The 25,914-nt window shown below is 38.0% G+C and overlaps 1 protein-coding gene across 1 annotated transcript in view; it reads right to left on the bottom strand.

Moving 5' to 3' along the window:
- itga8 (integrin, alpha 8) overlaps positions 1-25,914 on the bottom strand; it is a 93,830-nt gene that overhangs the window by 64,099 nt on the left and 3,817 nt on the right. Inside the window, exons 3-12 of the mRNA XM_077213974.1 lie at positions 16,323-16,423; positions 15,709-15,832; positions 12,807-12,868; positions 12,464-12,509; positions 9,528-9,653; positions 8,979-9,023; positions 5,303-5,346; positions 4,554-4,610; positions 4,278-4,330; positions 3,169-3,374 (exon numbers count right to left, since the gene is read on the bottom strand). Coding sequence (XP_077070089.1) covers positions 3,169-3,374; positions 4,278-4,330; positions 4,554-4,610; positions 5,303-5,346; positions 8,979-9,023; positions 9,528-9,653; positions 12,464-12,509; positions 12,807-12,868; positions 15,709-15,832; positions 16,323-16,423 — 864 coding nt within the window. The remainder of the gene's footprint in view (positions 1-3,168; positions 3,375-4,277; positions 4,331-4,553; positions 4,611-5,302; positions 5,347-8,978; positions 9,024-9,527; positions 9,654-12,463; positions 12,510-12,806; positions 12,869-15,708; positions 15,833-16,322; positions 16,424-25,914) is intronic.

Below are 25,914 nucleotides of genomic sequence, written 5' to 3'. Positions count from 1 at the left end.
GACATGGCACCCCAGACCATCACTGACTGTGGGTAATTGACACTGGACTTCAGGCATTTTGGCATTTCCTTCTCCCCAGTCTTCCTCCAGACTCTGGCACCTTGATTTCCGAATGACATGCAAAACTGAGCAACAGTCCAGTGCTGCTTCTCTGTAGCCCAGGTCAGGCGCTTCTGCCGCTGTTTCTAGTTCAAAAGTGGCTTGACCTGGGGAATGCAGCACCTGTAGCCCATTTCCTGCACACGCCTGTGCACGGTGGCTCTGGATGTTTCTACTCCAGACTCAGTCCACTGCTTCCGCAGGTCCCCCAAGGTCTGGAATCGGTCCTTCTCCACAATCTTCCTCAGGGTCCGGTCACCTCTTCTCGTTGTGCAGCGTTTTTTGCCACACTTTTTCCTTCCCACAGACTTCCCACTGAGGTGCCTTGATACAGCACTCTGGGAACAGCCTATTTGTTCAGAAATTTCCTTCTGTGTCTTACCCTCTTGCTTGAGGGTGTCAATGATGGCCTTCTGGACAGCAGTCAGGTCGGCAGTCTTACCCATGATTGCGGTTTTGAGTAATGAAACAGGCTGGGAGTTTTTAAAAGCCTCAGGAATCTTTTGCAGGTGTTTAGAGTTAGTTAGTTGATTCAGATGATTAGGTTAATAGCTCGTTTAGAGACCCTTTTCATGATATGCTAATTTTTTGAGACAGGAATTTTGGGTTTTCATGAGCTGTATGCCAAAATCATCAGTATTAAAACAATAAAAGACCTGAAATATTTCAGTTGGTGTGCAATGAATCTAAAATATATGAAAGTTTAATTTTTATCATTACATTCTGGAAAATAATGAACTTTATCACAATATGCTAATTTTTTGAGAAGGACCTGTATATATATATATATATATATATATATATATATATATATATATATATATATATATATATATATATACTGTATATATTAGATATATATATATATACTGTATATATATATATATGTATATATTCTAATATATACAGTATATATATATATATATATATATATATATATATATATATATATATATATATATATATATATACTGTATATATTAGAATGAGGGCAATCAATGTTGGTGTTAAACATGTGAATATACTGTATATATATATATATATATATATATATATATATATATATACACACACTGTATGTGTGTGTGTGTGTGTGTGTGTGTGTGTGTGTGTGTGTGTGTGTGTGTGTGTGTTTGTTTATACAAACACATATATAGTTAGATATGTGCTTTTATCCGCCGTCTCCAACTTTTGTGGCAGTTGCTTTTTCCTGCCATATAAATGTTTCAATTCATGATATTCATTATTCTTAAAGGATTAGTTCACCTCAAAATGAAAATTTCCTAATAATTTACTCACCCTAATGCCATCCAAGTAAGTGTCTTTCTTTCCTTAGTGGAAGAGAAAATAAGTTGTTTGAGGTAAACATTTCTGGATTTTTCCAGATTTTTCTTTGAAACTGCATTGATTTGGACTCAAAAAAATGATTTTCTCTTCCACTGAGGAAAGAAAGACATGGATATCTTGGATGGCATTGGGGTTAGTAAATTATTAGGAAATTTTCATTTTGAGGTGAACTAATCCTTTAATCTCTTAATCTTCAGTAGATAAGTGAACTGTGCTGAATATCTCACGAGAAGTGAATTAAAGTTACACTCTTCATGTTCCGCGATTGGCTGTTTGCTGCAGATGTCACACTTTTGGGTGCACACACTCTAAAGAGAATCATAATCTCTGGATCAAACCCTGAGATGACATGAAAAGTTTATAGCAAGCGCTGTGAATCTCCTGAACCTGATCTAAAACGGGTTGGATTTTGTTTCGTCAACTCTAAACCTACTAGAAACCTACTCTGAGTTTGTTCAACTAGCTTTGTGTAACAGGTCACAGGACACTAGAGACCGTATACACACACATAAGGGATGCCTCGCACTGGATACTCTTCATGGATCTCACTTTTCTCTGTATGTCAGTATTCGACTGCTGCACTATTGTTTCGCATGAAAGCATGTAACAGCAAATCCATCTGGAGGCACCAGAGCAACAAAACTGAACAAACAAAGCTCAGAGCAAAGCAGAGAGACTAAATGACAGAATAATTCATACAGCAGAAGTACAAAAACAAACAAGAGACATTGTGACAAGTGTCACTTCATCACTCCAGTGCAGCCATATGGCTGATGTAACAGAGATGCAGTGTGTGATATCAGATTCTATTTGACCATATCAGATATTGATTAAGTCATTATTCTCCAAAACTCCCAGACATCATGATCTCATTATGTTATACTTTTACATAGCCAGAAAATGTGAATCAAGACACATAAATAATCCACAAAGTGAATCCCTAGATGAATTAAAGTGTTTTGTTTCCATCAGCTCTTCTTTGAAACTCAGACAAAGTATATACAGTATTTGAGTATCTAAGCACATTGGCATTTCATACAAGTTGTAAAGTCTTATTTTACAACATGTTTTTTTTTTAAATCAGTGACTGTGGATTGAGGATCAGGTGGCTTACATCTCATGCATAGATATCATATCCTCATCTTACTTTCATCCACATCAAGTGTCATTTTAAAATTACAGCGACATATCAGGTCATGTTACAGTAACATATGGAGCTGATTCATTGATTGCATGTAAAAACACTGACACACGCTCTCTCTCTCACAAACACACTCTCGCGTGCACACACACACACACACACAGATCATTATAAGTGAAAACCTCTGTTCCCAGCCCAACTCAATCTGTCTGAACTGATGGAGATGATCTGTGGTTGATTAGTCCGGCCTGGACTCCGCCCCTAGACACCTGGTTCACTTCAGATGCAGGAGGAACTCTTGAACAATTCATAATAAATAGAGAAATGCTGCCATGACAATATGAACCACGTGGTTCACACCCAACTCTTCACAGGATGCAGACAAGGGCAACAAATCACTAATTTTACACTTCCCGAATGGGTTAAAACTGAACATTTTAAGTGTGTGATTAAGTGACAGGATATCCTACACAAAAAAGGCAAGTAGGAAATGGGAGTGTAACTTCTGTCTCACTGGCCTTGAAAAAACTCTTGAAACATGCAATACAACACAATACAAGTGCATTAGCACGAACACTTACCAGAGTATCCATCCTGGTTGATATCTCCAAGAGGGGCGATGGCACTTCCGTACCGGCCGAACAGGTGCGTTCCAGTGAGTGTGATGGCAGGGGAGAAGAGAAGCAAGTCCTCTTGCAGGTACAAGTACACACGGCCCACCTCACGCGGTTTACTCTCAAACTCACGGTCCATGTAGAGTGGAGCTCCTACTAGCACGTCATCTAGCCTGTGTGTGCACAAATAAATGCACAAATTCGATACAAACACCTCTTTGCATTTTTAGAGGCCCATAAATAATATTCTGAGAATAACCAGAACTAAAACCAACAAAAATGGTGGAGAACAGAGAAAATGTTACATTTGTACTTCTAAGACTTCTCAGATCTGAGATAACAGATAGAACAAAGTTGTGTTATTTGATATCTAAAAATAAATCCCTGTGATTTATACGTTCCAGCATTTGTTAGCCAAAATAACAAAAACAATACATTGACTTCAACACTAAAGACTGATTGGCCCAGTTTCCATTAAATGAGCCATTTCAACATTTGAAAGTGTAATGAGCTGTAATTTACTCTCTGTGCGTTGGTCATTGCTGGTTTATCATTTAACTGGCCTTTTTGTGTATACTGCTGATTTACTGTGTATTCAACCATGTACCATTGGTAAGGAGGCCTTTCAGTTAATGACAAAAACACATGTCAGCATTTCAGACATAAGAGAAGGAGCTTTGGCACTGATGTGTCAGCAAGGTTTTGTATCCTCAGAAAACCAAATTAGAAACAAATTTTATATATATCAAACTTCCCCCCTGGACGATGCAAGCATTTAAACAAGGGTCAGGTAAACCAGAGCGTAATGGATGAGTCTAAATTGGATTGGCTCTGAATACACCTTGTAACTAAATACAGCAAGAGCTGGTCAATTAAATTAGCTCAAAATAAATACTGCACTTTTTTCAGTGCTGACAGACCATCTAGTAACTATGACTATAGAATGTGCACTTTTGAGTCGTACACATGGGGATAAAACTCTGATTTCATAAGAAAGAACTCAATGCAGACAGACTTATATTAGTACAACCTCTTGCATGGTAGTCCTTGGACATTGTTTTTCCAAGTTGACTTACCCATCTTCATTTACATCAGTCACTGCAATGGTGTATCCAAAATAAGAGGCCATCTGTGAGAAACAATCACATACGAACTCAAATGAAATTAAAATGTGACAAAGAAAGGAACGAGACACATTGCTATAACAACTGCAATAATATCTTCTGCTGAATCAGAAAGCTATTAAAAAGAAGATCTGTGTCTTATTCAAAAACTACTTTTAGTGCCATTTAACCATTGTAAAGTGTTACCAAAAAAAAAAAACCTCTTTAAAGGGTTGGACAGTCACTCACCTGCTCCCCAGTAAAATTCTGAATAAACGTCAGGTTTGTTGCATTGATCACAGCCACCTAAAAAAAAAAAGAGTCAGATTATATTATTGCTTATAAAACACTTTTTACATTCATGACAGATTGTCATGATTCTGGATTATTCTCTGATGTACTGCAGGACTTGTGTATCTGACCACATGCCTGACCTCCACTCAAAACCAGAGTGATTTTCCTCATGTTAGGCATCTAGCACTCTAATAATTACATCCAGATTGATCTTAGAGGATGTTTTATGGGGCACGTATGACCGAGATCCTAAATCAAACAAAGCCACATATGGCTAATACCCAAGAATATAACATGCAGTGAAAAAAGTCCCAAATTCACTGATTCACAAACCACCCATCCAGCTGAATATGATTCCGTTTAATTGAGGGCCAAAAGGGACACCCCTACGTCCTAGATGCTACAGCCCTAATTGGGAATTCCTTCTTAAGACTTCAAATCACATCCAGATGAGAAACTGACATCCACTTACACAAGTGACTTAGAGGTTTTACTCCTACCAGAATACATCTTTGCAACACATACAGCTTGTCTTTGTTTATTTGAATAAATACATGTTTCAATTGACACAAATGAAGTGGATAACCTCTCGAACATTTCTCACATTCTTCCTTCCCCCTTGACCTTTACCTCTCACCTTTGATTCCTGGTCTTACCATGAAAAAAACACAGGAAACAAAGTATGTTTAGGAATGTATACTTACATAACCAAAGTTTTGTGCTCCTCGAGGAACCCCTGCTACCAGTTCTGCATAAAGGACATAAGAAAATCATACAGTATACCTTCCCAAGATATTTACATATGTGCCAGCAGGTTTATATATTTTAGACAAGCAGAGTTTGAAAAACAAATGATGTGCTTCAGTACAGAACAATAATAAAACAAGTTTCACACACACAACCACTTATCTAGTGCATCTCGGGGAAAACAGTGAGGTGAGACTTGTGAGTGTTGTAAATCTCTTCTCTGTCAACACCATGTCAGTCACTCATTTATTATAAATATTTAGAAGAGAGAGACAGAGGGGAAAATGACACATAGTGAAGGAGACAGAGGCTGTCTGAGACCTGATGGATGATCTTGGAGATAGTAATGTGGTAGGAGGGTTTGTGGCTGTCTGTCAGATCTGTCCCACCCACTGAGATCGGAGAGAGACCATTCAAAAGTTTGCCTCGTTTCTAACCTGAAATCTCCCATACTCCCAGGGACCCATCGCACCCCACTCGTCCTCAACCCTTCCCCCAACAACCTCAAATTTCCCGACGCCTTTGACCGCAAAGTGCACCACAGCAAGAACCCATTCATGAAACTCTGACAAAAAGAGATCAGCATTTCTCTCCTCTCTGGATTCACCACAAATCCAGACCAGATAGAACATATGTATGAGAAAGACAGAGAGGGAATTCTGGGAAGAATGAACTGAACCCATGGAGAGCGTTGTTATTTGTGCATGCTGTCTGTGTTGTTTTAGCGTCTGAATAGTGCAAATCAAGTATCAGAGCACATATACCTCCAAAAAAAATTGTGCTGAACAATTTTGTTACAACTCAGATTCATCATGTGACTTTCTTTTGTTCCACCTGTATTATTATGGAGGTTATCAATACATTTTAAAGGGCACCTATTATGCCCTAGCCTAGAAATCTAGATGCACCCTAGCGGCAGCAAAAAATATTTTGCAGCAAAGTGTGGTCTAGCAACTCTCCGTTGGCATTCGAGCTGGAAAAAACAAACTCTGGTCAGGCCAATCACATCGTGTATAGAGTTGGTGGGCGGGCTTAACATAATGACGGCAGAGTTGTGACGGTTCCGCGTGATTTCCATTAGGTGATCTGCTACTTGAAAACAAAGAAGATACTGCTGGCGAACAACGGTCTTTTGAATCGGCTTTGGCCGCGACTCTGGATGACTTGGAGTTAAGAGAACGTCACTTAAGTAATTCTTAAAAAAAGGAAGATGTGTTCGGAGTTTTGACGACCGGATACGGCAAAAGTTTAATATAGGCCTATCAACTAGCTCCACTGGTGGAAAAGTACATGGGACTCACTCAGCCACACCCGTTCGTTGCTCTGGTTGGTTGTAGCGCTGTCCTATTGCGTGCAGAGGGAATTTGAAAGACAACTGTTTATCCCGCCCCTCAGATTGAGGTATGCCAATTGTGAGTTCCCAGACCTAACATCTTGATAGGTCTGGCTTGCCAGGCTAATCATGCCCCTTTAAGATGTAAAATAAGTCTCTGATGTCGTGTTTTTTATAGCATGTTAAAATTGCCATTTTTGGGGGGTGTGCAAAATAAACTCTCTCTCTCTCCTTTGCATTATCATCAACGTATACAGCGAATTACACAAAACAGTTGGTACAGATCCACCCTCAAGTAACTACTTTTTAGCAAAGCCTGCTTTGTATGGACCCTCGTTCACAAAGTAGTCTGGTGTAAAATGATGTGTGCAGACATAAACGCATTTAGGTGATGGTATATGGGGTCGCATTCACTAAAAAAAAAAAAAAAAAATCCAGTGCGTCTTCAGCAGCTCAGATGTGTGTACAGCTCACTCAGGGCGGGTTTATGCTAAAACTGCAATGTCAGTCAACAGTCGTGGGTGGGGCTTGTGCAAAAGTACATCACATTGCCCAGAATCTGAAAACGTTTTGTTCTGAAACACTGCTTATGATTTATGTGGATTAAAAAAAAAAGGACTGTGGATTTTTATCATTATAGGGTGGTTGTATACACACACTGCCAACAGACATTTATGTTCAAACAAAAGTTAATTTTGCACAATAGGTGCCCTTTAAGGTAAAAGCAGATTTTGGAAGTTAAGTATTTTGACATTATATCACTTAATGGAATATAGAGTTACAAGTTGTAAAATATACAGACAGCAAAATGCCATCCTGTAACATAATAAACATTGTCCCAGTACTTTTTTATTGAGAATTTCTGGCTAGCAAAAGAATAGCAAACATTTTTTGTATTACAAGTTTTCTTAACTGTTATGTTTACATATGCAAATAAGGCATTATCCAATTTTAATATTTTGCACATTTTTTTTTTTTACATTAGTGTCAAAGGTTTTTACAGAAGAGATTTTGGATTTCTTTTTTTTATCACTCCAAAAATCAGAAAATACTGTCAAGAGCCAGAAAAAATCAGGCAAATTATATATGAACAAACCACTCAGTAAACACAATATAAAGATATTAAACTGTAAAGTTTGGTGTATGTAAGATCTGCTTAAGTGGTGATTTCTGTCTAAGTTCAGGAGAAAAAAACTCATTTCGAGAAAATGGCTTTTAAAGATATGTACTGTAATTGAAATCTACAGAAGCAAATAGATAAAGTGCTATAAACAATACACTTCAAAGTGTATTTTGGATGCTTTCTTTCCACCAATCTGAAAAAACACTTTTAGAAAAAGCCAAAAAGCCCAAAATCTCACTACAGTGTTTTTACCTGTAGTGTCTCGCCTTAAGCTGAACGGTGGGTGGTTAGTAAATAAGATCCAGGGTTTTGCAGAATGGTACTGTCTGATGGATAGGTATGCTAATGACTGCTTGTGAGTCGATGTGGGTGCACACATGTGTGTTAGGGATGACAGACTGCAGACAGGCTGTTTGTCACTGGGTGGCATGTAAGGGACAGAATCCTGTGAGGGCTCTGTAATTATGGTCTGAGGCTGACGGGTCCGATCAAAGCTCAGCAAGCAACAAATCCACACAACCACACACAGTCAGAGTTCTCTCTCTCTTGCTCATACACTTGTATTCATACACAAACTCTACAAAAGATGCAAAAGTTTGTTTATTTGTCTGAGATAGAGGTCTGCTACTCAACCCAAGCATTACGTTATGTGACAAACTGACGAAAGATGATATTTTGAAGAATATTTTTGTCCACACAATGAAAGTCAATGGGGTCCAAAACAACACTTTTTATTATATGAAAAACAAAAACCCAATCGGATATTTTTTATTCCACAGAAGAAAGTAAGTCATATAGGTTTAGAATGACATGAAGGGGAGTAAACGTTGACAGAATTTTTTTTTTGGGGCGTCTTCCCTCTCTTAGTTCCTCTTTAGCAAGCCCCTTCTTCTGAAAAGTGCAATCTGCTCTGATTGGTCAGCAGGACCAGTTTGTTGTGATTGGTCAACTGTTTTGAGCGTGTTTCGAAAACTTCATGTCCCTTACCATAACCGCGAATTTAGATTCCCAGAATAAAACATTTCAGAGAGTTCAGAAACCGTGCTTGCTTACTGATATAGAGAATAACTGCCTTTAGACTTTGTGCTTTTAACTTTGCAGACTTTTTCATGCTCGAACAGTAACATTACATATTAAAGAATGTTTGAAAAAGCATGTCCTCTTTAGAGGTTCTCACCTTGTTCAGAATCACCTGTGAACTCTCCAACCGCTACAGAGTAGCCTAACAGACACACAGAGAGAGAGAGAGAGCATAAGAAAACCAGAGACACTACACTGAGAGAAACAGTTGATGCTGGAAACCAGTGGGTCAGTTTAAAAATTATGTTTACTCATGTTATCTTTATCTCTTAATTTTTTTATTGATTGCACTTTTATCGTAAGATTCCAGTTGGGATGATGATTACTTACAATACATGAGGGAAAATGATTTTGAAGCGTGTATTTAAGGAATGTGTGTGTGTATGTGTGTGTATTGAGGTCTGCAGTTCCAGATGTAAATGTTATCAGAAGGCACAAACTCAGCACCAAACTGAGCTATGGGACAGAGGGTAAAGGTTACTTCAACATCCACAAAAAAAGCTTGTGTGTGTTCATGTGCGTGCGTGTTTATTTAATTGACTGAGGGCCGGTTCCTCTGACCCATAAACAGGGCCTCAAGCAAATCGCTGGTGTCCCATAAAGCATCTTTACCTTTCAAAGGCAAACACACAGACACGTCTCTTACCTAGGTAACTGTCATCATATGCGTCTGATGCAGCCACAGTCTGCTTCTCTCCCTGAACTTTGCGCAGGATATTTTTCAAGGAATAGCCATTCAATATTTCTGCAACTCCTGCAGTGATCACTTGACCTGAACACACAAATACACATTTCTATTAGTTTTCACATACGGGTTTTGTGTGAGAGTGTTAATGTGTATTAGACAAACTTGTACAATTGTGTTACTCAAACTTGTACTCATTTTTTGGATGGCAAAACATCAAACTGTAATGTACAAAATTACTACAGAAAACCATATGAACTAAAACATCAGGAATAAACGAAGCAATAAAGATTTTTTGGTAAAATATATTCTTGGACATACTAAAAAATAAATGCTAAATAAGCATTTGACCTTTAATGTCAATAGTATTACTGCAATATTTCATAAAATTAATTTGTAATGAAATAAACTTATAGGTTAATGGTCATGAGTTTCTACATGACATTCTTTCAGTTGAAAAGAGCTGGTGTTTCTCATTTCACACCATTTTTTCTTAATTTAAAAAAATTATATATTTAAATTATTGATAGTTAATTATCACATTCAACTACAATAATTATACAATAATATTAAGATTAATAATTATAGCTGTTTGTTTTTGTAATATCTTCCTAATTTGTTTTTAAATTCTAAGATTAATTAGTGTGACCTTGAATTGAATAAAAAAGAAAGACAACCAGTTTCTAGTGGAAATACCAGCGTTATTGTAGAATGACCCAATAATTGATTTTTTGGTCAAAGGATGGCAGAAAGACAAAAATTAACAGTTATCTGAACAATAAAATTAACAATTTATCTCCCAAATTATGTCAAAACCTCGCTGTAATGCTTTTTACAACATTCATATTTGTCAATCTGCAACCATCTACAAGGCCATTACACTCGCTCTGAGGAAAAAAACACAGAAGCAAGCCCGCCACACAAATTAAGATTTGACATAGTGAATAAAGCAAGCAAGAGAAAGAGAGAGAGAGAGAGAGAGAGAGAGAGAGAGAGAGAGAGAGAGAGAGAGAGAGAGAGAGAGAGAGAGAGAGAGAGAGAGAGAGAGAGAGAGAGAGAGAGAGAGAGAGAGTGTGTGTGAAAGAGATAGTTTCTCTCTTTTTGTTGTTTAAGTTCCATACACACATTACTCTCATTTACTACCAGGCTACAGCCTGACCTGAACCCTAACCATTAATCTTTCTTAATATGTGTGTTTAGCTGTGTGTGTGTGTGTGTCTGTGTGTGCATGTGTCTCTATTAACTTGCATTTGTTTTGTGGATACATGACACAACATGTGGTACTTTTTCTCCTCTCAATTTGTTGTCTTTCCTCAAAAGAAAAATTATGAAAGGCAAAGGTTAAGATGGACTGAGCGTGGGAATAGAGGAGAGGAGAGAAAGTGCGAGGCAGGTCATAACTTATAATGCATTAGTATCTGTCCACAGCATGAAGTATATGAGAGAGAGAGAGAGAGAGAGAGAGAGAGAGAGAGAGAGAGAGAGAGAGAGAGAGAGAGAGAGAGAGAGAGAGAGAGAGAGAGGCCCTGTGTCCGACATATTTTTTTTGTCTCATCTCTAGTCATCTGTCTCTCCATTACAATCAAAAACCAATAACACATGTGAGAAGTGATGTGGAACCCAGTATTATCAGTATTTATTAAGAACTGGGGGGGCAGTCTGTGGGGGGTCTAAAGATTGAACTCATATGTTTTCATATCTTAACATACGACTGCAATTACACAACAATCAACATCTACCATAGTGATCCAAATTCAGACACAAACAATCACATATACATCCGGCCACAAAATATTTAACTGTGCCTCATTTAGTTAGTGCCAAACATTCATTCCACACATTTTAATTTTTTATATTTACAATTTTTAACAAGTGAAAATTTGAGATTTATCTGCTCTCTCTACAAGCAATACATAAGCTCTCCCACATCTTTTGGATTTGACAAATCATTGCTATAATTTATTCAATCATTCAGGATTAAGAAATAAAAAGTAGCTGACTGTAACAATAATTGATAAAATTATAAAAAATATTTTACAGACATTGCACTAAGAGAGACTGTTAATTATTATTAGAGTGGAACAAAATTTTTTCCCATTATAGAAATGTCCAGACTTTAGGATTCTATTGATTTAAAGTGTTAAAAAATACAGAAATTAAATAATAATAATTTTATGCAATATTTTCTCAAGTCATTTTCAAAATTCCCATTCAATGCATTAATAAAGCTGTAAGTAGATATTGAATACACTCAACCTGTTAATCAGCCAGATGAGCTGATGCTGACAGTCTCAAAATGTCCAAACTGTTCTATCCCTAAGATAAACACTGCTAAACAAATGCAGGTGTACAGATCTCTGCACTCATTGTTAACTGAGCAGAATGTATAAAAGTGAGGAAGTGCAGGCGTTCATTACCCTGCAGTCACTGGAGCTTAAAAGCGATGATTACAGCTCTGTGAGCCAACACTAAAGCCACTGACCAAAAAGAGCAGCTCATTGACCTCGACCAGTCTTCTATTATCACAACCGCTATATTACCGCCATCACTGACCCATCTGTGATGAGTGAACTGTGACAGAACACTTTACTGAGGAACGCAGAGCTCTGATTGGCTGAACAGACTCTGCAATGGTAGCGCTAAGATAATCCCTGATTATATTGCTAACGGGGCTCATGGGAGGTGACGTGTCATCTGTCTGAGTGTCTGTTATTTTGCTCTGAAGGTTGGGGAAGGGTCAGCCTGGTCAGTTTGTTGGACGGAGCTAAGATTCCTGGGCTCCTGTGAGACTGTGAGTTTGGGATATGAGAGACTTGTGTCTGCAAATCTCACTCAGAGAGACTCTGTAAAAGGATGGAATGATGGAAAAGAGAAAATAAGAAGGAGAAGTGTGTTACCTTGCCAGTAGAAACTCCCTGGTCCTCCTACAACCAGAGTCCCTTCCTGAAAGAAGGAGAAATAAATGAGTGAGGAACTAGGAGAGAAGGTAGAAATGAGGAGGTAGAAATGTGTGTTTGCTTGTGCAGCAGTCTTATAAGAGACTTACAACAGTGATGGGTGCTAAAAATGTAACACACAAGAGCGAGTAATAGAGATTAAAGAAATAAGGCATTAACATAAAGGAATCAGCCCTCTTCCTGATTGGATGAAGGGTCAACAAAAAATAAGGACATCATCTCACATAGGAAGTAACCATAAAGATGAAATACACAGACATGGTTCAGGAGGGAGATTTGTTACCTTAGTGAAATCAACACTAAAGCCTGCCTGGCAGAAGCCCTGGCCCTCGGGGTCTGGGTTATCTACAAAGATCAGAGCAACCTCAGTAAAACAAGTCATTAAGATATACCTGAACAGATAAAGTTTCAGCACTTCAAAGACAAATATGTAAAATATTTATGTAAATGGATGAAAGGATGCAATGAAACGTTTAGAAGTTCACGCTTCATATTATTCTTGAATGAGATGTAAATTTGAATGTATTGATCTTTTTTTCAATATATTCAGTAATTAAGCATAATATTATTCCTATTCATGAGCTAAGCCACTGCAATTTCATAACATCACAATTCACACATCTGGGCAAATCTTCCAAAATTGTCCCAGTTTCTTCATAAAATGAAGTGGCAACTACCGTCCTAAGCCTACGATTAATCTCAATTCCAACCATAACCAACCTCTATCTAAAATCAGAGGAAGACGATTGATTGATAAGAATGAGTCCAGCAGGCGCCAGTTGCATAAACTTAGCCACTATAAGTTTTACTTTTCTGATTCAAATTAGACCTATCTACCCTTTTATGTAACTGACTTTAAAAAGTTAGCACCAGTCTTGAAGAAAAAAATGAGATGGCTAACTTTTAAGACTAGTCTAAGCAGTTTATGCAACCGGCCCCAGGCCAAAATCTAACCCTACAATCTGATTGGAGGATAGGAATGTGTTCCAGGCCAAAAAAACAAACAAACGGTGTTGATCCAGGACCATGCTGACATGTTATGTACAGTAAGTTATGTCCTGTGTGTGTTGATATAATATGTTGTACAGTAGATGGGGTGAGTTAATGATGCATAACATCACTTCCAAATCCCAACCGCAGCATGTTCTCTGGAATACAAAAAGTCTCTCATTCCATCTCTGTTTCTCTTCTTTCACTCCTCCGCCAGACTTTGCCTAGTATTTCACTTACTCAACAGTACTGTCTTTTCAAATATGTGTGTACACATGCATGAGTGTGTCTAGTCCACAGCGAACACAAGTTGGATAATATCGACGCAGAGCGTCCCTGCCCTGCGCCTTGGCAAGGACTCCTAGCTGACCTGCCAGGGAGACGGCTGGCACTTGAAAATGTTTGACAAAGAGTCAGGAAAGTAATTCACAGTCATTATGGCCTCATATGCCATAAAATAACTTTCCATCTGAACAGATGAGGCACAGTTATCATTATTAATATACCACTTCACTCTACACTGACTGTTAATACAGACTGTTTCAGTGTGTATGTGTATAAAAAAAAAAAAAAAAAAAAAAAAAAGTTTGTATCTGATGTGACGGCAAAAAAATCGGAGTAAATTTATCAACTACCCTTAACGGTGAATGAGACCTCAAAGTACAGGAAATAAGCAGGAAATTACATTAAAACAAACATGTGAGTTTCCCCTTTGATTTCTGTTTACAGCAGGGGATATGATTGCCATGCCAACTGGCACAAATGGGCAGGAACGGGCACAGACCGAGAAGCAGCAGATGCATCTGTTATTCTGTGTGAAAATCAGGGCTGGCACAACAACTCATTTTTACTTGTCGGCTAGTCATCCAGAAACGAATCGGCTAGTTATATGTAACTGTATGTACAGTAAAGCCCAAAGTATACTTTGGTGTGTGATATAATTTCCATCATCAGGAGGGTCTGCCAACGTCCAATTTTTGCGGCCAAAGGAGTATACTTTGAAGGCTTGCTGTGCTCGAGACAGAGCGGAACGTGGAAAATGAAGTATACCCAGGCCTTAAATCAGTCCAAAAACTCAGTACTCCTGGTAAGTCCAGCACTGCATTATCTGTGCAGCTGAGGAAGATGCAGGTAAGAAACAAAAGCATGTACAGTATATCTTCATTACACAGGTATATGCTATTTGCGTTGTTCTACTGGCTTAGTTTCTGTCAGCCTTTGGGCAGCACTTGATTCATTTCAGGGTGGTATGCAAGAATTTTGGCTTGTACTGTATATGAATATGCTAAATGTACCCAGACCATCTCAGATGAAATGTAAAATGTACTTTGTGAAAAAGTATTCTGGGTTCATGCTATTTTAAGTCCTAAATAATTCCAAATATAATTGACCATTACAGTTTACAATACAAAACTGTTATGCAACTACTCTACCTTTCAAAGGTTTAGGGTCAGTCAGATGTATCAAAGCTCAACGAGGCTTAATTTATTTGACCAAAAATACAGTAAAAACTGTAATAATGTGAAATATTACTACAATTTAAAATAACTGTTCTTTATTTTAATATATTTTAAAATGAAATGTATTCCTATGATGGCAAAGCTGAATTTTCAGCATTACTCCAGTCTTCAGTGTCACATGATCCTGCAGAATTAATTCTGATTTGCGGCTTAAGAAACATTTCTTATTATCAATGTTGAAAACAGTTGTGCTGCTTAATATTTTTGTGATAATTTTTTTTCCAGAATTCTTTGATGAATAGAAAATTCAAAAGAACATCATTTATTTGAAATAGACATAGTAAAAGTCTTTACTGTCACTTTTGTTAAAATTAATCCATGTATTAATTTATTTCGAACCAAAAAAGAAAAAAGACTGACCCCAAACTTTAAAACATGCACACTACACTGGAACACAAATGTGTACAGGAAATTTCACCTTATTGTAATTGAACAAGCACAAAAGCATAATTAGTAGACCCAGACCCAACAAGTCGACTACTGTAATAACAGAACTATTGGACTTGGTCGTGCATCCCTACCGCAAAGCACGATGGGAATTTGTTTCTGCTGTAAACAAACTGATCTAACCTTTAGTAAAGCTTAAAAAACATGCTTCTAGTTAAAGTTAACTGCATGCTCACTGGTTCTGTGTCATTTTTTGCTTCTCTTTGTGTGTGTAAGAAAAATACTCACTGGTTCTGCAAGGTGAATACTCAGCATAGGCACTGAAGTTCTGCACAGCCACATAACAGGTTCCCACTGGATCCATCTCACTGCTGACCTTCACTGTCCTCCAGTGATACAGGGGAGCACAGGCCTACAGAAACACACAAGCACCATGTAACTGTAAATAACAGCCCTGATAGATGTAGGTCGAACGTCTTGTGTAATTTTCTGAATAAAAGCATTTTAAAGAGTTAAATGTTTCAGTATTTGATCTTTTGGAGAACAACAGTCACATTTGGGCACAGTGCCTCCCCTCATGTAAAAACTCTGGCCTATTTCTTTCAAACATCAGCAGTTCTCCACCTCGCATGGTCAACCTCAAATCAACATTTTCCAAAACCCCCTCAGTAACGGGACAGAGCCACATTGCCTATCAAAACATTTTCACATAACAACACTCCCATGCATTCAAGAATGAAACTCTGATTCTGGCACCCATGCATTCATGAATGAAACACTAATGCAGTGCTATTTAATAACATTAACCCCATTGATGGGCAGCTATACTCCAACCACATCCATGAACGCACGGAAGCATGTGGATGACTGCAAATGGTCTTGGGTTCCTGAGCATCACTTACCACCACTTTGCCTTTATGGGTCCTGACTGTGGCTCCAAACCACTGATAGGATTTAAACTCAAGAGGCTCCCGTGTCCCATTCACTTTAACCATCCTGTTATCTGGACAAAAGGGAGAGGAAGAATGAAAGTCAACAAAAAACAGAGAGAGGGACTTCATTATATGATAAACAGAAAACATCACGCAGCTGAGTGAGACATTGCGAGTACTTGTGCCAATATACTCACTTTCGAAAAATATGAGCCATGAAACAGCAAATTAGTCTGGCTTCAAATGAGACAGTGCTTGTTTATGTGAAGGCAAATCTACAGTGAAGGTACACACACATGCACATGATTCTGTGGATCTGTTTCAACAGGGGTTCTGTGCGATCCAGAAAAGATCCCGCTACAGCTGGGCCTGTTTAGAGCTCCATAAGGTACAGTCTACACCTCATAAAAACACATCAACTTTAATTCTTCTCTTCTTTCTTCTCACCATCTCTCAGGCCTTTACTATGGGCCTTTTTCTTCACGCTGAATGTAAATCTTATACTTTAGCTTGAGTAATTTTGCAAAATTTGTAAGTAATTTTCTCTCTTTATATCCATTTCTTTAGGGATGCTCAATGAGCATCACCATTAATATTGTGGATGCTATAATTAACAAATTAATAAAGGTGCAGGCGCTTTTAGAGTTATTCAGTGACTTAAATTGAGTCATTTCAATAGGAATAAACCTGATTAGGAATTTGGTCAAGTGAATTAACTGGCTTGACCAACAGAAAGCTGCTTGGTTTGAAAGTGACTCCTGTATGAGCTGTGCTGCAGTGAACCATTTTTGCCTTTCTGTGAAATTTCTAGGGCTGTAATCTCCCAGTCGACTAGTCCTAGCACCCCTGTTTCACAGGTAACAGTCTGTCTTCAGACACTCCCCTTGTTTTCACTTTTTTGGATTAGCCCAACCCACTGGAGACAGATTGAAGAAAGAACAAGGCATTGGTCTGCATCATCCATGGTGGTTTGCTGAATTTAGCATTTAATTTACCGTCAGAGTAATCTACCATGTCAAAGACATCGGGAGTGTGGCAGCATTTTAATTAAAATAGAAAATGGAGAAAAAAAAGTCGAATGTAAAGTTTGCAAACAACAGTTTGCATATCACAGCTCGACATCAAACATGGAACATCACCTAAAAACGGTAAGCTAACTTGTCTGCGTTGGGTTGCCCCATCTATTTTAAGTAGGCTATATGAATGAACACATCAGAATTGGCATAAAACATTGAAATATGCCAATTAGTAATACTTGTTTTATAACTGCAGGCACACCCGCACGCAATGATGGTAGCATCCCCCAAGCACACGCTGGAACCATTTTATGATTCACTTTTATTATTGTGACCATTTATTTCTAGTATTATTTATTGGATTTGAGCGCTTTATTATTATTATTTTTTTTTTTTTTGGAGCCTAATGCCCAATTGCTGTACCCACCGTTTGTATTTGTTTGAGCCTATACTTCATTTTTCAGTTCTGCACTTTATTTAGTTTCTGCTCTCGTCTTCATCTGGTTTGCTTAATAAATATTTTTTTTTTATTAAAGTGGACGTCTTGTGTGTTTAAGAGTAAAAGCTTTAAGTTAATAGTATATTCGTGTCTCGGCCGCGAAGCTGAGCTTCAGCCTCGCTCTGTGCGAGGACATGCACAGAGCGGCTGAAATTATAGTGTCTGTCAGTTATTATAACATATGACAAAAACAATTGTCTAAATTATGTTGCATATTCTTCAACAGATCTCGTGCTGATATCACTAGTTGACAGTGTTGTGCAAGTTACTTCCAAACTGTAATACATTATATATTACTTGTTACTGTTATTTAAAAGTAATTCATTACCTCACAATATTACTGTCTCAGAATTGTAATGCGTTACATTACTCCTGTATTACTTTTGAGTTACTTTCACCAAAATAACAATACAGGAGTAGAACTTAACATTCTAAAATAAGGCTGTAAGGATATGCCATATCCTATGAAACCGAAACGCGACACTCAGATCCACGAACCTGCAGAATGGCGACACACCCCTTCCAACTCCCAGCGTTATCCATACCGTCCAGATCCAATGCTACCACATCTTTAAATTACTATTAGTATTATCTGAAGTTAACTTAACATTATAAAATACGTAGACCTACACCACAAAACTAGTTGAGGATAAATTATTTAAAATTTGGGAATTCCAGCGTTATGGACATGACATTTGCAGTCAAAACTTGAAATATAAATTCTCAGAAAATGCATTAATACCAAAATATTGAAACGTCTGTTTATCCATAGGCTCCTCCCTGAAAGGAGTCCAGACATTAGAAAAATATCAGTCTACACATGCGTTTTATATTTAATATTATGGAAATAGACAGTCATGCGTGACAAAAAAATCTTTAACTTTTAGGAGGCAACGATTATTTTTTTTATTTTTTTATTCTGTGAATTACACTGCGCAAATCGGATTAAGAAGGGTTGGCTCTCCACAGAACATAAAATATTCATGTTATTTTATTTTCCGTGTTCCCATTTATGAGGAAAAAACAATGTTACAGACGTGACAGTTCTCCGTTACGGACGCGACCGCTCTGAAGCGGCACTAAAAGACTGCTTTAAAACTTTCACAGAGACCTTACACACACAAAGCCTTTCTTTAAAGTGAATTTCGTTTTGTATTAATTGTATCTTAATTTTAACCAATGTTTCGTCAACCAATTGCCTGGATTTAAGCGCGTGAACTGGAGCGCGTCTCATAAATGAACCGAAACTCAGCGTAGCCTATAAGTAGGCTATAGCCTATTCACGGACTTGAAAAATATATCTATATTGAAATGTCTACTTGTAAACAGAACAATTTAAAACGAAAGAAAACAGACTGCTCTCTGCTTATGAAATGAAATGTGCATTTCTCTCTGGTGCATTCACTAGGCTACTGCGAAGATCGCGAGTCAGCATCGTCAACTTCATCTTGACTTTATTAATAGACAATTAAAATGTCTCCTTGCTATATTTGACATATTCATAATCATTGCTTTTGCCGGTTCTTTGTGACAGCTTTTAGGTGCTTTATCGGCAGCGCCGCCGCCCTTACATGAACGCGTCACCACCGCATCAAAAACATGATTGCGTGACGAAAACATGAAAAATACCACATAAACATAGCCTAAATGTTTAGAAAGAAAACACAGAACGATTAGCCTAATGCTCATACGTCCATCTCGCGAATGTATAGTCTTCTTCATGCCATCTTTACCATTAGCCGCTTTTCCACTGGTGAGCACAGAAGCCGAAATCATACCTCACGGCACTTCTGTAAAAAATAAATCGCTATACAAATATATCAGACGCTGCCATTTAGTCTTTATTTACAAACTTGGACACCACACGCGGCTATTGACTGACCACGAACAGTTAATTTAGCCTACTTGCATTTTTCATTCGTTAATGTCTCGCGGTCTTGCTGTTTTTTGTTGTTGTTTGTTTTACAATTAAAACTAAAAGTCTGTTGTAACGCAAGCCTTACTGAACATGTACCGAGTAAAATATTACTGAAAATTGATAAGTAATGCCTTACACTACTGCGTTACAGCAAAAAGTAATATGTTACTGTAATGCATTACTTTTGTAACGCGTTACTCCCAACACTGCTAGTTGACATTGTACTATTTTCTGAAATCATAGGCTATATTGCGCAAGTGCACATAATGCAATGCTTTCAGATCCGACAGTGTGTCATTTCAGTGCAAAATAATTAGGTCAAAAAACTATTTAATATACTGCAAATACCCTATTCGTTTTTTATGTTTATTTTTTAATTGATTTAGGCGGACAAGGCTACCAAGTACTGCGCAGCTAGTTTTTTTACGTTTTAGTCGACTAATTAGTCGAAATTTCAGGACCAAGATTTTCTTTGGTTGATTACAGCCCTAGAAATTTCGCTGATCTGAGAGGACGAGAGCACCTGTGCCCCAGGGGTAGAACTTAAGTCTAGGTCGTAGAACTTAAAGTATAAAAGTTTGTATACGTATAGCTTGTTTCTCACCATTTGTTCTATGAATTTGTATGATACCTCAAAGTAAATCAAAATTTTTAAGTTTTTTACCTCTAGTATGAATATGTTAGCATTAAGGTTATGAATAAGCTGGTGTGTTCCAAAACAATGACAAAATTCTCATTTAGGAGATATAAGCATTCAAAACGTACAGTCTTTAACTTCTGCTAAAATGGATCACCGATTTTTATGACATCCCCGCAGACTTCAACTTCTCATCACATATTCTGTCCAATCAAATGCTTGTCCCACCCCCTATGCTATAAATACCACCTGGCTAAAGCAAACGTGGCTGTACCTGACTGTAGGTTTGGTAGTATACGCATGCTCAGTATCAGCTGCTCGTGCTCATCAGTTCTCTCAGCACAACTTGTCTCAGTTCTGTGAACTGTCAGAGTTACTAGAGTAACATATTGGTTTATTTCGAGTCGGAGTGGCTGTCAGGGCACATCCGAAAGCTTTACTTTAGAAAACTGTGTATCAGCGGCAGCGCTGACTCATGACGCAAACTGTTTTGAACGATTCAGTTCGATTTGGTGAAATGGTTCGACCGGTTCACTAAAAAGAACCGGTTCAAAAGAACGGTTCGTTCACGATCCGGACATCACTACCGTTGCTCAAACGCTAGAGTTTTATTCTGTTTTTATTGCGCGGGCGTGATAGTCTCGCTTTTTTTCTTATCAGTACAAAAGAAACTCAAAATACTCTGTTGATTTTGATCTTACATATTAAGTGTTGTACATCATTAGATCCTGATAAGTGTTTTTTTTTGGATACTCACAATAAAAACAAAGTGTTGTGCTTTCCGCCAAATAAAGAAAAACAAACATGATGCGCGTTCAGCCTTCTCTCCGTCAGTGAAGTCCATTCTGAAACGCGTCCGAAAATTAACGGTAATTCCGCGAATACTTGTCATACACGCACGAGTGGTTTTCCATAATGGTATTCAAACGCAAATGCTCTAAGGCAAGCTATGCAAACATGTCAATGCCCACCAGCTGGTTTATAAAACACATCGTTTTTAGTAAGTATCTTACTACCGCTGTGTACACAGCGTATCCCTACGCTGAGGAATAATACTATCTAATAACCATGGAAAATGTACCAGAAGTGCTGGTAGTTTCATTTCGAGGAGCAACAGATCCAGCTGATGTAGTAAGTCATTTCTTCTTAAGTGCTTTGTTCTAATCGCGATATTGAATAATGTCTGTAAACCGCAAAAAGTATGTTTAAATATGAATTGCGTGTCTGTAGGCTAAATGATGAATGAACGGCACAGCCGCGCGCGCTTTGTTTACTACAGTTATACAGCGGGTGTCTGTGCCGTTCATTCACTCTCGCACCTACATTAGTAAACATGTACATGAACACATCCAAACTATATTGCTATACCCTACTAAGATGAGTAAAAATAGACTGAAATATGTTGAAATAAAATGTCTGTATAAGCAACAAACTGCAAATTAACATGTATATGCTAATCATACACAATATGTTACAGACTAAATATGAATGTTTAGACAAGATTTTGTGATTATTTTTGGATAGATTAAAAAGTTTTGACTGTAAAAAAAGACTACTGTCACATTAAATAGGTACGCTTTTGTGCACAATTTCTGCTCATATGTTAAATATACTATAGTATGGGATGTTTTGTCAGAAAATAAAGTTTATGATAAAATGTATACTTTTTACAGAGAAAGAATACACTTGAAATATTGTTAAAATTGTAATTGTTGTTGTAATTTTAACCTATTTGTAATTGGTTACAATTTCTAATTGTAAAATATGTATATATAGATAATTTCTTTTGTCCTTGCATTCTTTGGGACCCTGTGACACACCTGTGTGAAAGGCTAATTAATATGCAGCTCATTATGTATGTGGCACATTATCCGGCCTTTGTCTTCTCAGGTGTGAACACGCCTCCACGCATATTGCCTTTCCAAACAAAAGGTGTCTTATAAAATTTAAATCAATGTATTGTTTTGTGTAAATGATTAGGCAGGATGGTTTTCAGATCATTTTGAAGCAAAAATTCTAGGCAACAACACCCATTAGTCAAAAGTCTTGTGGACACATATTTAGTATGTGTTTTGTGGCCTTATTTCAGACACTTTAAGTTTTAGTTCTTTCAATAACCACGCATAAACATTATTCTCTTAAAAATACAAATATGTACATACATGTTGCTCAGATATTACGGTAGCCCCGTTTGTGCTATATAGAGTGAATTTACACCTTTGCCATTAACATGTTTATAAATAACTGAAAAAAGCAAATGTCAGAGCATGTCAGAACACCTCCAGGACCCAGAAAACACCTCAGACCCCAGAGAGTTAAGAATGAAATGGCTTTTGCTTGATTCCTCAACCTACAAACAAGAAAAAAACAGCGCATTGTTCAACCCTACGGCCGTGTGTCCACCAAAGTGTTTTTTCACACAGCTTGCGTAAAATTCCAATTGTTTTCAATGGGAGCGCCACGTTTTTTAAACACCATGAGCCTAACGAGGCGCTGAGCGTGTATTTAACGCTCAAGCGCTGAGCGCCCGGCGTTTTTTACTGGTCGCCGAGAGTTGAAAAATGTTCAACTTTGGGTAAAACGCAGAACTCATCACTGTCACTTTTTACACAGCCGTCCAATCACAGTGGAGGAGTGGCGGGACAAATATCACACCGACCAACTGTCACAACATTATTTCTGTACAAAGACATCAACCAGCAGAGCTAACCGAACAAAATGGATGAAAAATAAATTTTTAGTATGAAACAAATTATCTGCGAAATCAGTTACAAGTAAACTGTGCTGCAGATATTCTATATCATAGCAACGAATCGTCTCAACTGAAAAAACGCAGCGCTGCCAAAACGCTCTCAAGCGCCCACAGCTAGGCGTTTTCAGCAGAGCGTCTAGCGTTTTCAGCCGGCTAAAAACGCTTTGGTGGACACACGGCCTAAAGCCCCGTTCACACTACAAGCGACTTTGTTGCTGCATGTCGCCAGTGGCTGGCGATGAGGTCGCTAGTGGGCGTTCCCACTACTGATTGCCTTTATGAATGACATCCAATGATGTGGAGAAGGATCATGCGCACTACACTCCTATTGGTTTTCGCTTCCAAAAGTCGCTCTTAATTTGCATAAAGTTAAACAGATCTCAACTTTGTCGCGTCGCCAGACACGCCCCATCCGGTAGCCAACGGTCGCGACCGCGCGTGTCGCCGGAAGTCGCCCGCTCACCATTGAAAATGAATAGTATCGTGTCACTTGGTCGCGTGTAGTGTGAACGCAGCTTAAAGACGCAACTGATATGCCATGTTTGGAATGATTTATTATGTTGCATTCAGTGCTTAGAACAAATTCCATGTTTAATTCTGGTAGGAGTGGTGACTCCTTTTATTGTGAATATTTCCTGACTGCAGATAATGTGGCAGTTGAAGTAATTGCTTGAAGTGCTAGATTAAATTGAGATGTTTAAACATTTACTTTATTCAAAGCCATGCTTTGTTGCTGTGTCATGCATTGTTTATTGTGTAAAGTAATGCATGTTTATTTTCTGTTTAAGGTTATCAACCTATTCCCCATTCCTTAGTCCCTAATCCTATGTCATTCAATTCATTTCAACTACTCTATTCAACAATTCAACTGTTTCAACATATTCAACCAATGGCATCAAAACCATCTGGAAACCATCTGCAACCCAGTCTGCTACTTCTTTTCTAAAGAATTTGATTTACAATATTCACCTGCCGATACAATTCTGTAAACTTGAGCCATATCTAAGACTTAAGTGTACACTTTTTTTTATGACTTGGGATAGCCAAACTGCACATAAACACCTTAGCATTAGCAACCAGCAAAATACTCAAGAAACAGCATAGCAATGGTCTAGCAACAATCCAGAACACATTATTACCTGCACAGCATGCCATAGCAACAATCAACAACACTATAGTAACCACATAGCAAACATACCCTGGGAAGACCCTTGTACCACCAAGAACACCTTAGAAACCATATAGCAATACCCTAGCAACCACAAATAAACACTTTAGCATGACAGCTGGGACTTTTGTACAGGAAAAGCACCACTACAATTTTCTATGCAAAATGTCCTCATGCCAATTTTTTTTCTTCTTGTTATTATGTGAAAGTTTAGCTACAATTTGTCAGTGTTAATATTATGTTTTGCACACCTATAAGTGCAATGTGATCATGCTGTATTGTAGAAAATTGTTGTTGCTGATGGAGACCAGCAGACTGCATAAAATAACAAAATAACAGTAAATAGACAAACATGCACAAATTCTTAATACAGACATGCTCATGTAGTACTATTTCCACTTCATAAACATAATGATAATTTTCAAAATCAAAAGTATAAAATAGGCCAGAAAAATCAGGACATCCTTTTTAAATGAACACATGTTCTGTTGTCACACACTGCGCTAAAATGCAAGGCCAGACTGACAATATAAAAACACAGCAGGGCATCATTTGGTGCTTGATAACATCTGTTTCATTTTTGGGTCCAAAACACATGCTTGTAATTTTTCTTTTCATTTTATGCATTGATATATATATATATATGTGGTAAATGATTCCTGCTGTTATGAATGAAAGCTCCTATGATAATAAAAACTGTGATCTTTGTAAATGTAAGTGACCTGTGCTGCTAATCAGACTTAGCAGTCTTAACTTGCATATTCACTTGTCTCCGATATTACAAATGAAATACTACAATTGACCTCAAATATGTATGTTATTGCTGTAAGACCTCTAGAACACCTAGACATGTAACTATGAAGTTGTGTGTGTGTGTGTGAGAATTGTGTAAAAACTTTCAAGACGAGGTCCAGTGGTAGATGACCCTATCTGCTGTATCTGATGAATTTACTCTTCCCAGTCAGGACTGCATTAGTTACACACACACAGACTGTCATCAGAAACATCAGTCGCACAAACACATGCCATGCCCCCCATGGAGAGCTCTAAGGGTCACAGTGGGAAGAGTGCACAGGATCAGAGGTCAAGTGTGTTAAAAAAAACGTGACTAATGAATCTGGAAACGTGTGTGTTCTGAGAAGATGTTCTTGAAGGAGTAGATGCTGGAAATGCATGGCGCTTTTTTCTCAGACACTAACAAAGAACACAGCGCTTTCGCCCTCCCTTGACAGGGTCTGAATTCTTCCCTTATTTCCCTTGTGTTCACAGCTTTATCTCTCTCTGCCTCTCTCACCTCATCAACATCAGGCTCCGTAAAACTAACCATCTTAAACCAGAGTGCCACTGTTTCATCTCCAACAGACAATCCATTTGAAGGTCAATCCCTCACTGATGCTTATCTCACACACACACACACACACACACACACACACACACACACACACACACACACACACACACACACACACACACACACACACACACACACACACACACACACACACACACCGTTTTTCGGATATTGCCATCTTGATGGGGATATTTTGGCTACGTTCACACTGCGAGCCTTAG

Source organism: Siphateles boraxobius, unplaced genomic scaffold (genome assembly GCF_051911475.1).
Source record: "Siphateles boraxobius isolate OS27281-9 unplaced genomic scaffold, OSU_SipBor_1 12, whole genome shotgun sequence".
NCBI classification, from domain to species: Eukaryota; Metazoa; Chordata; class Actinopteri; order Cypriniformes; family Leuciscidae; genus Siphateles; species Siphateles boraxobius.
This window is presented reverse-complemented; position numbering and strand designations above follow the sequence as displayed.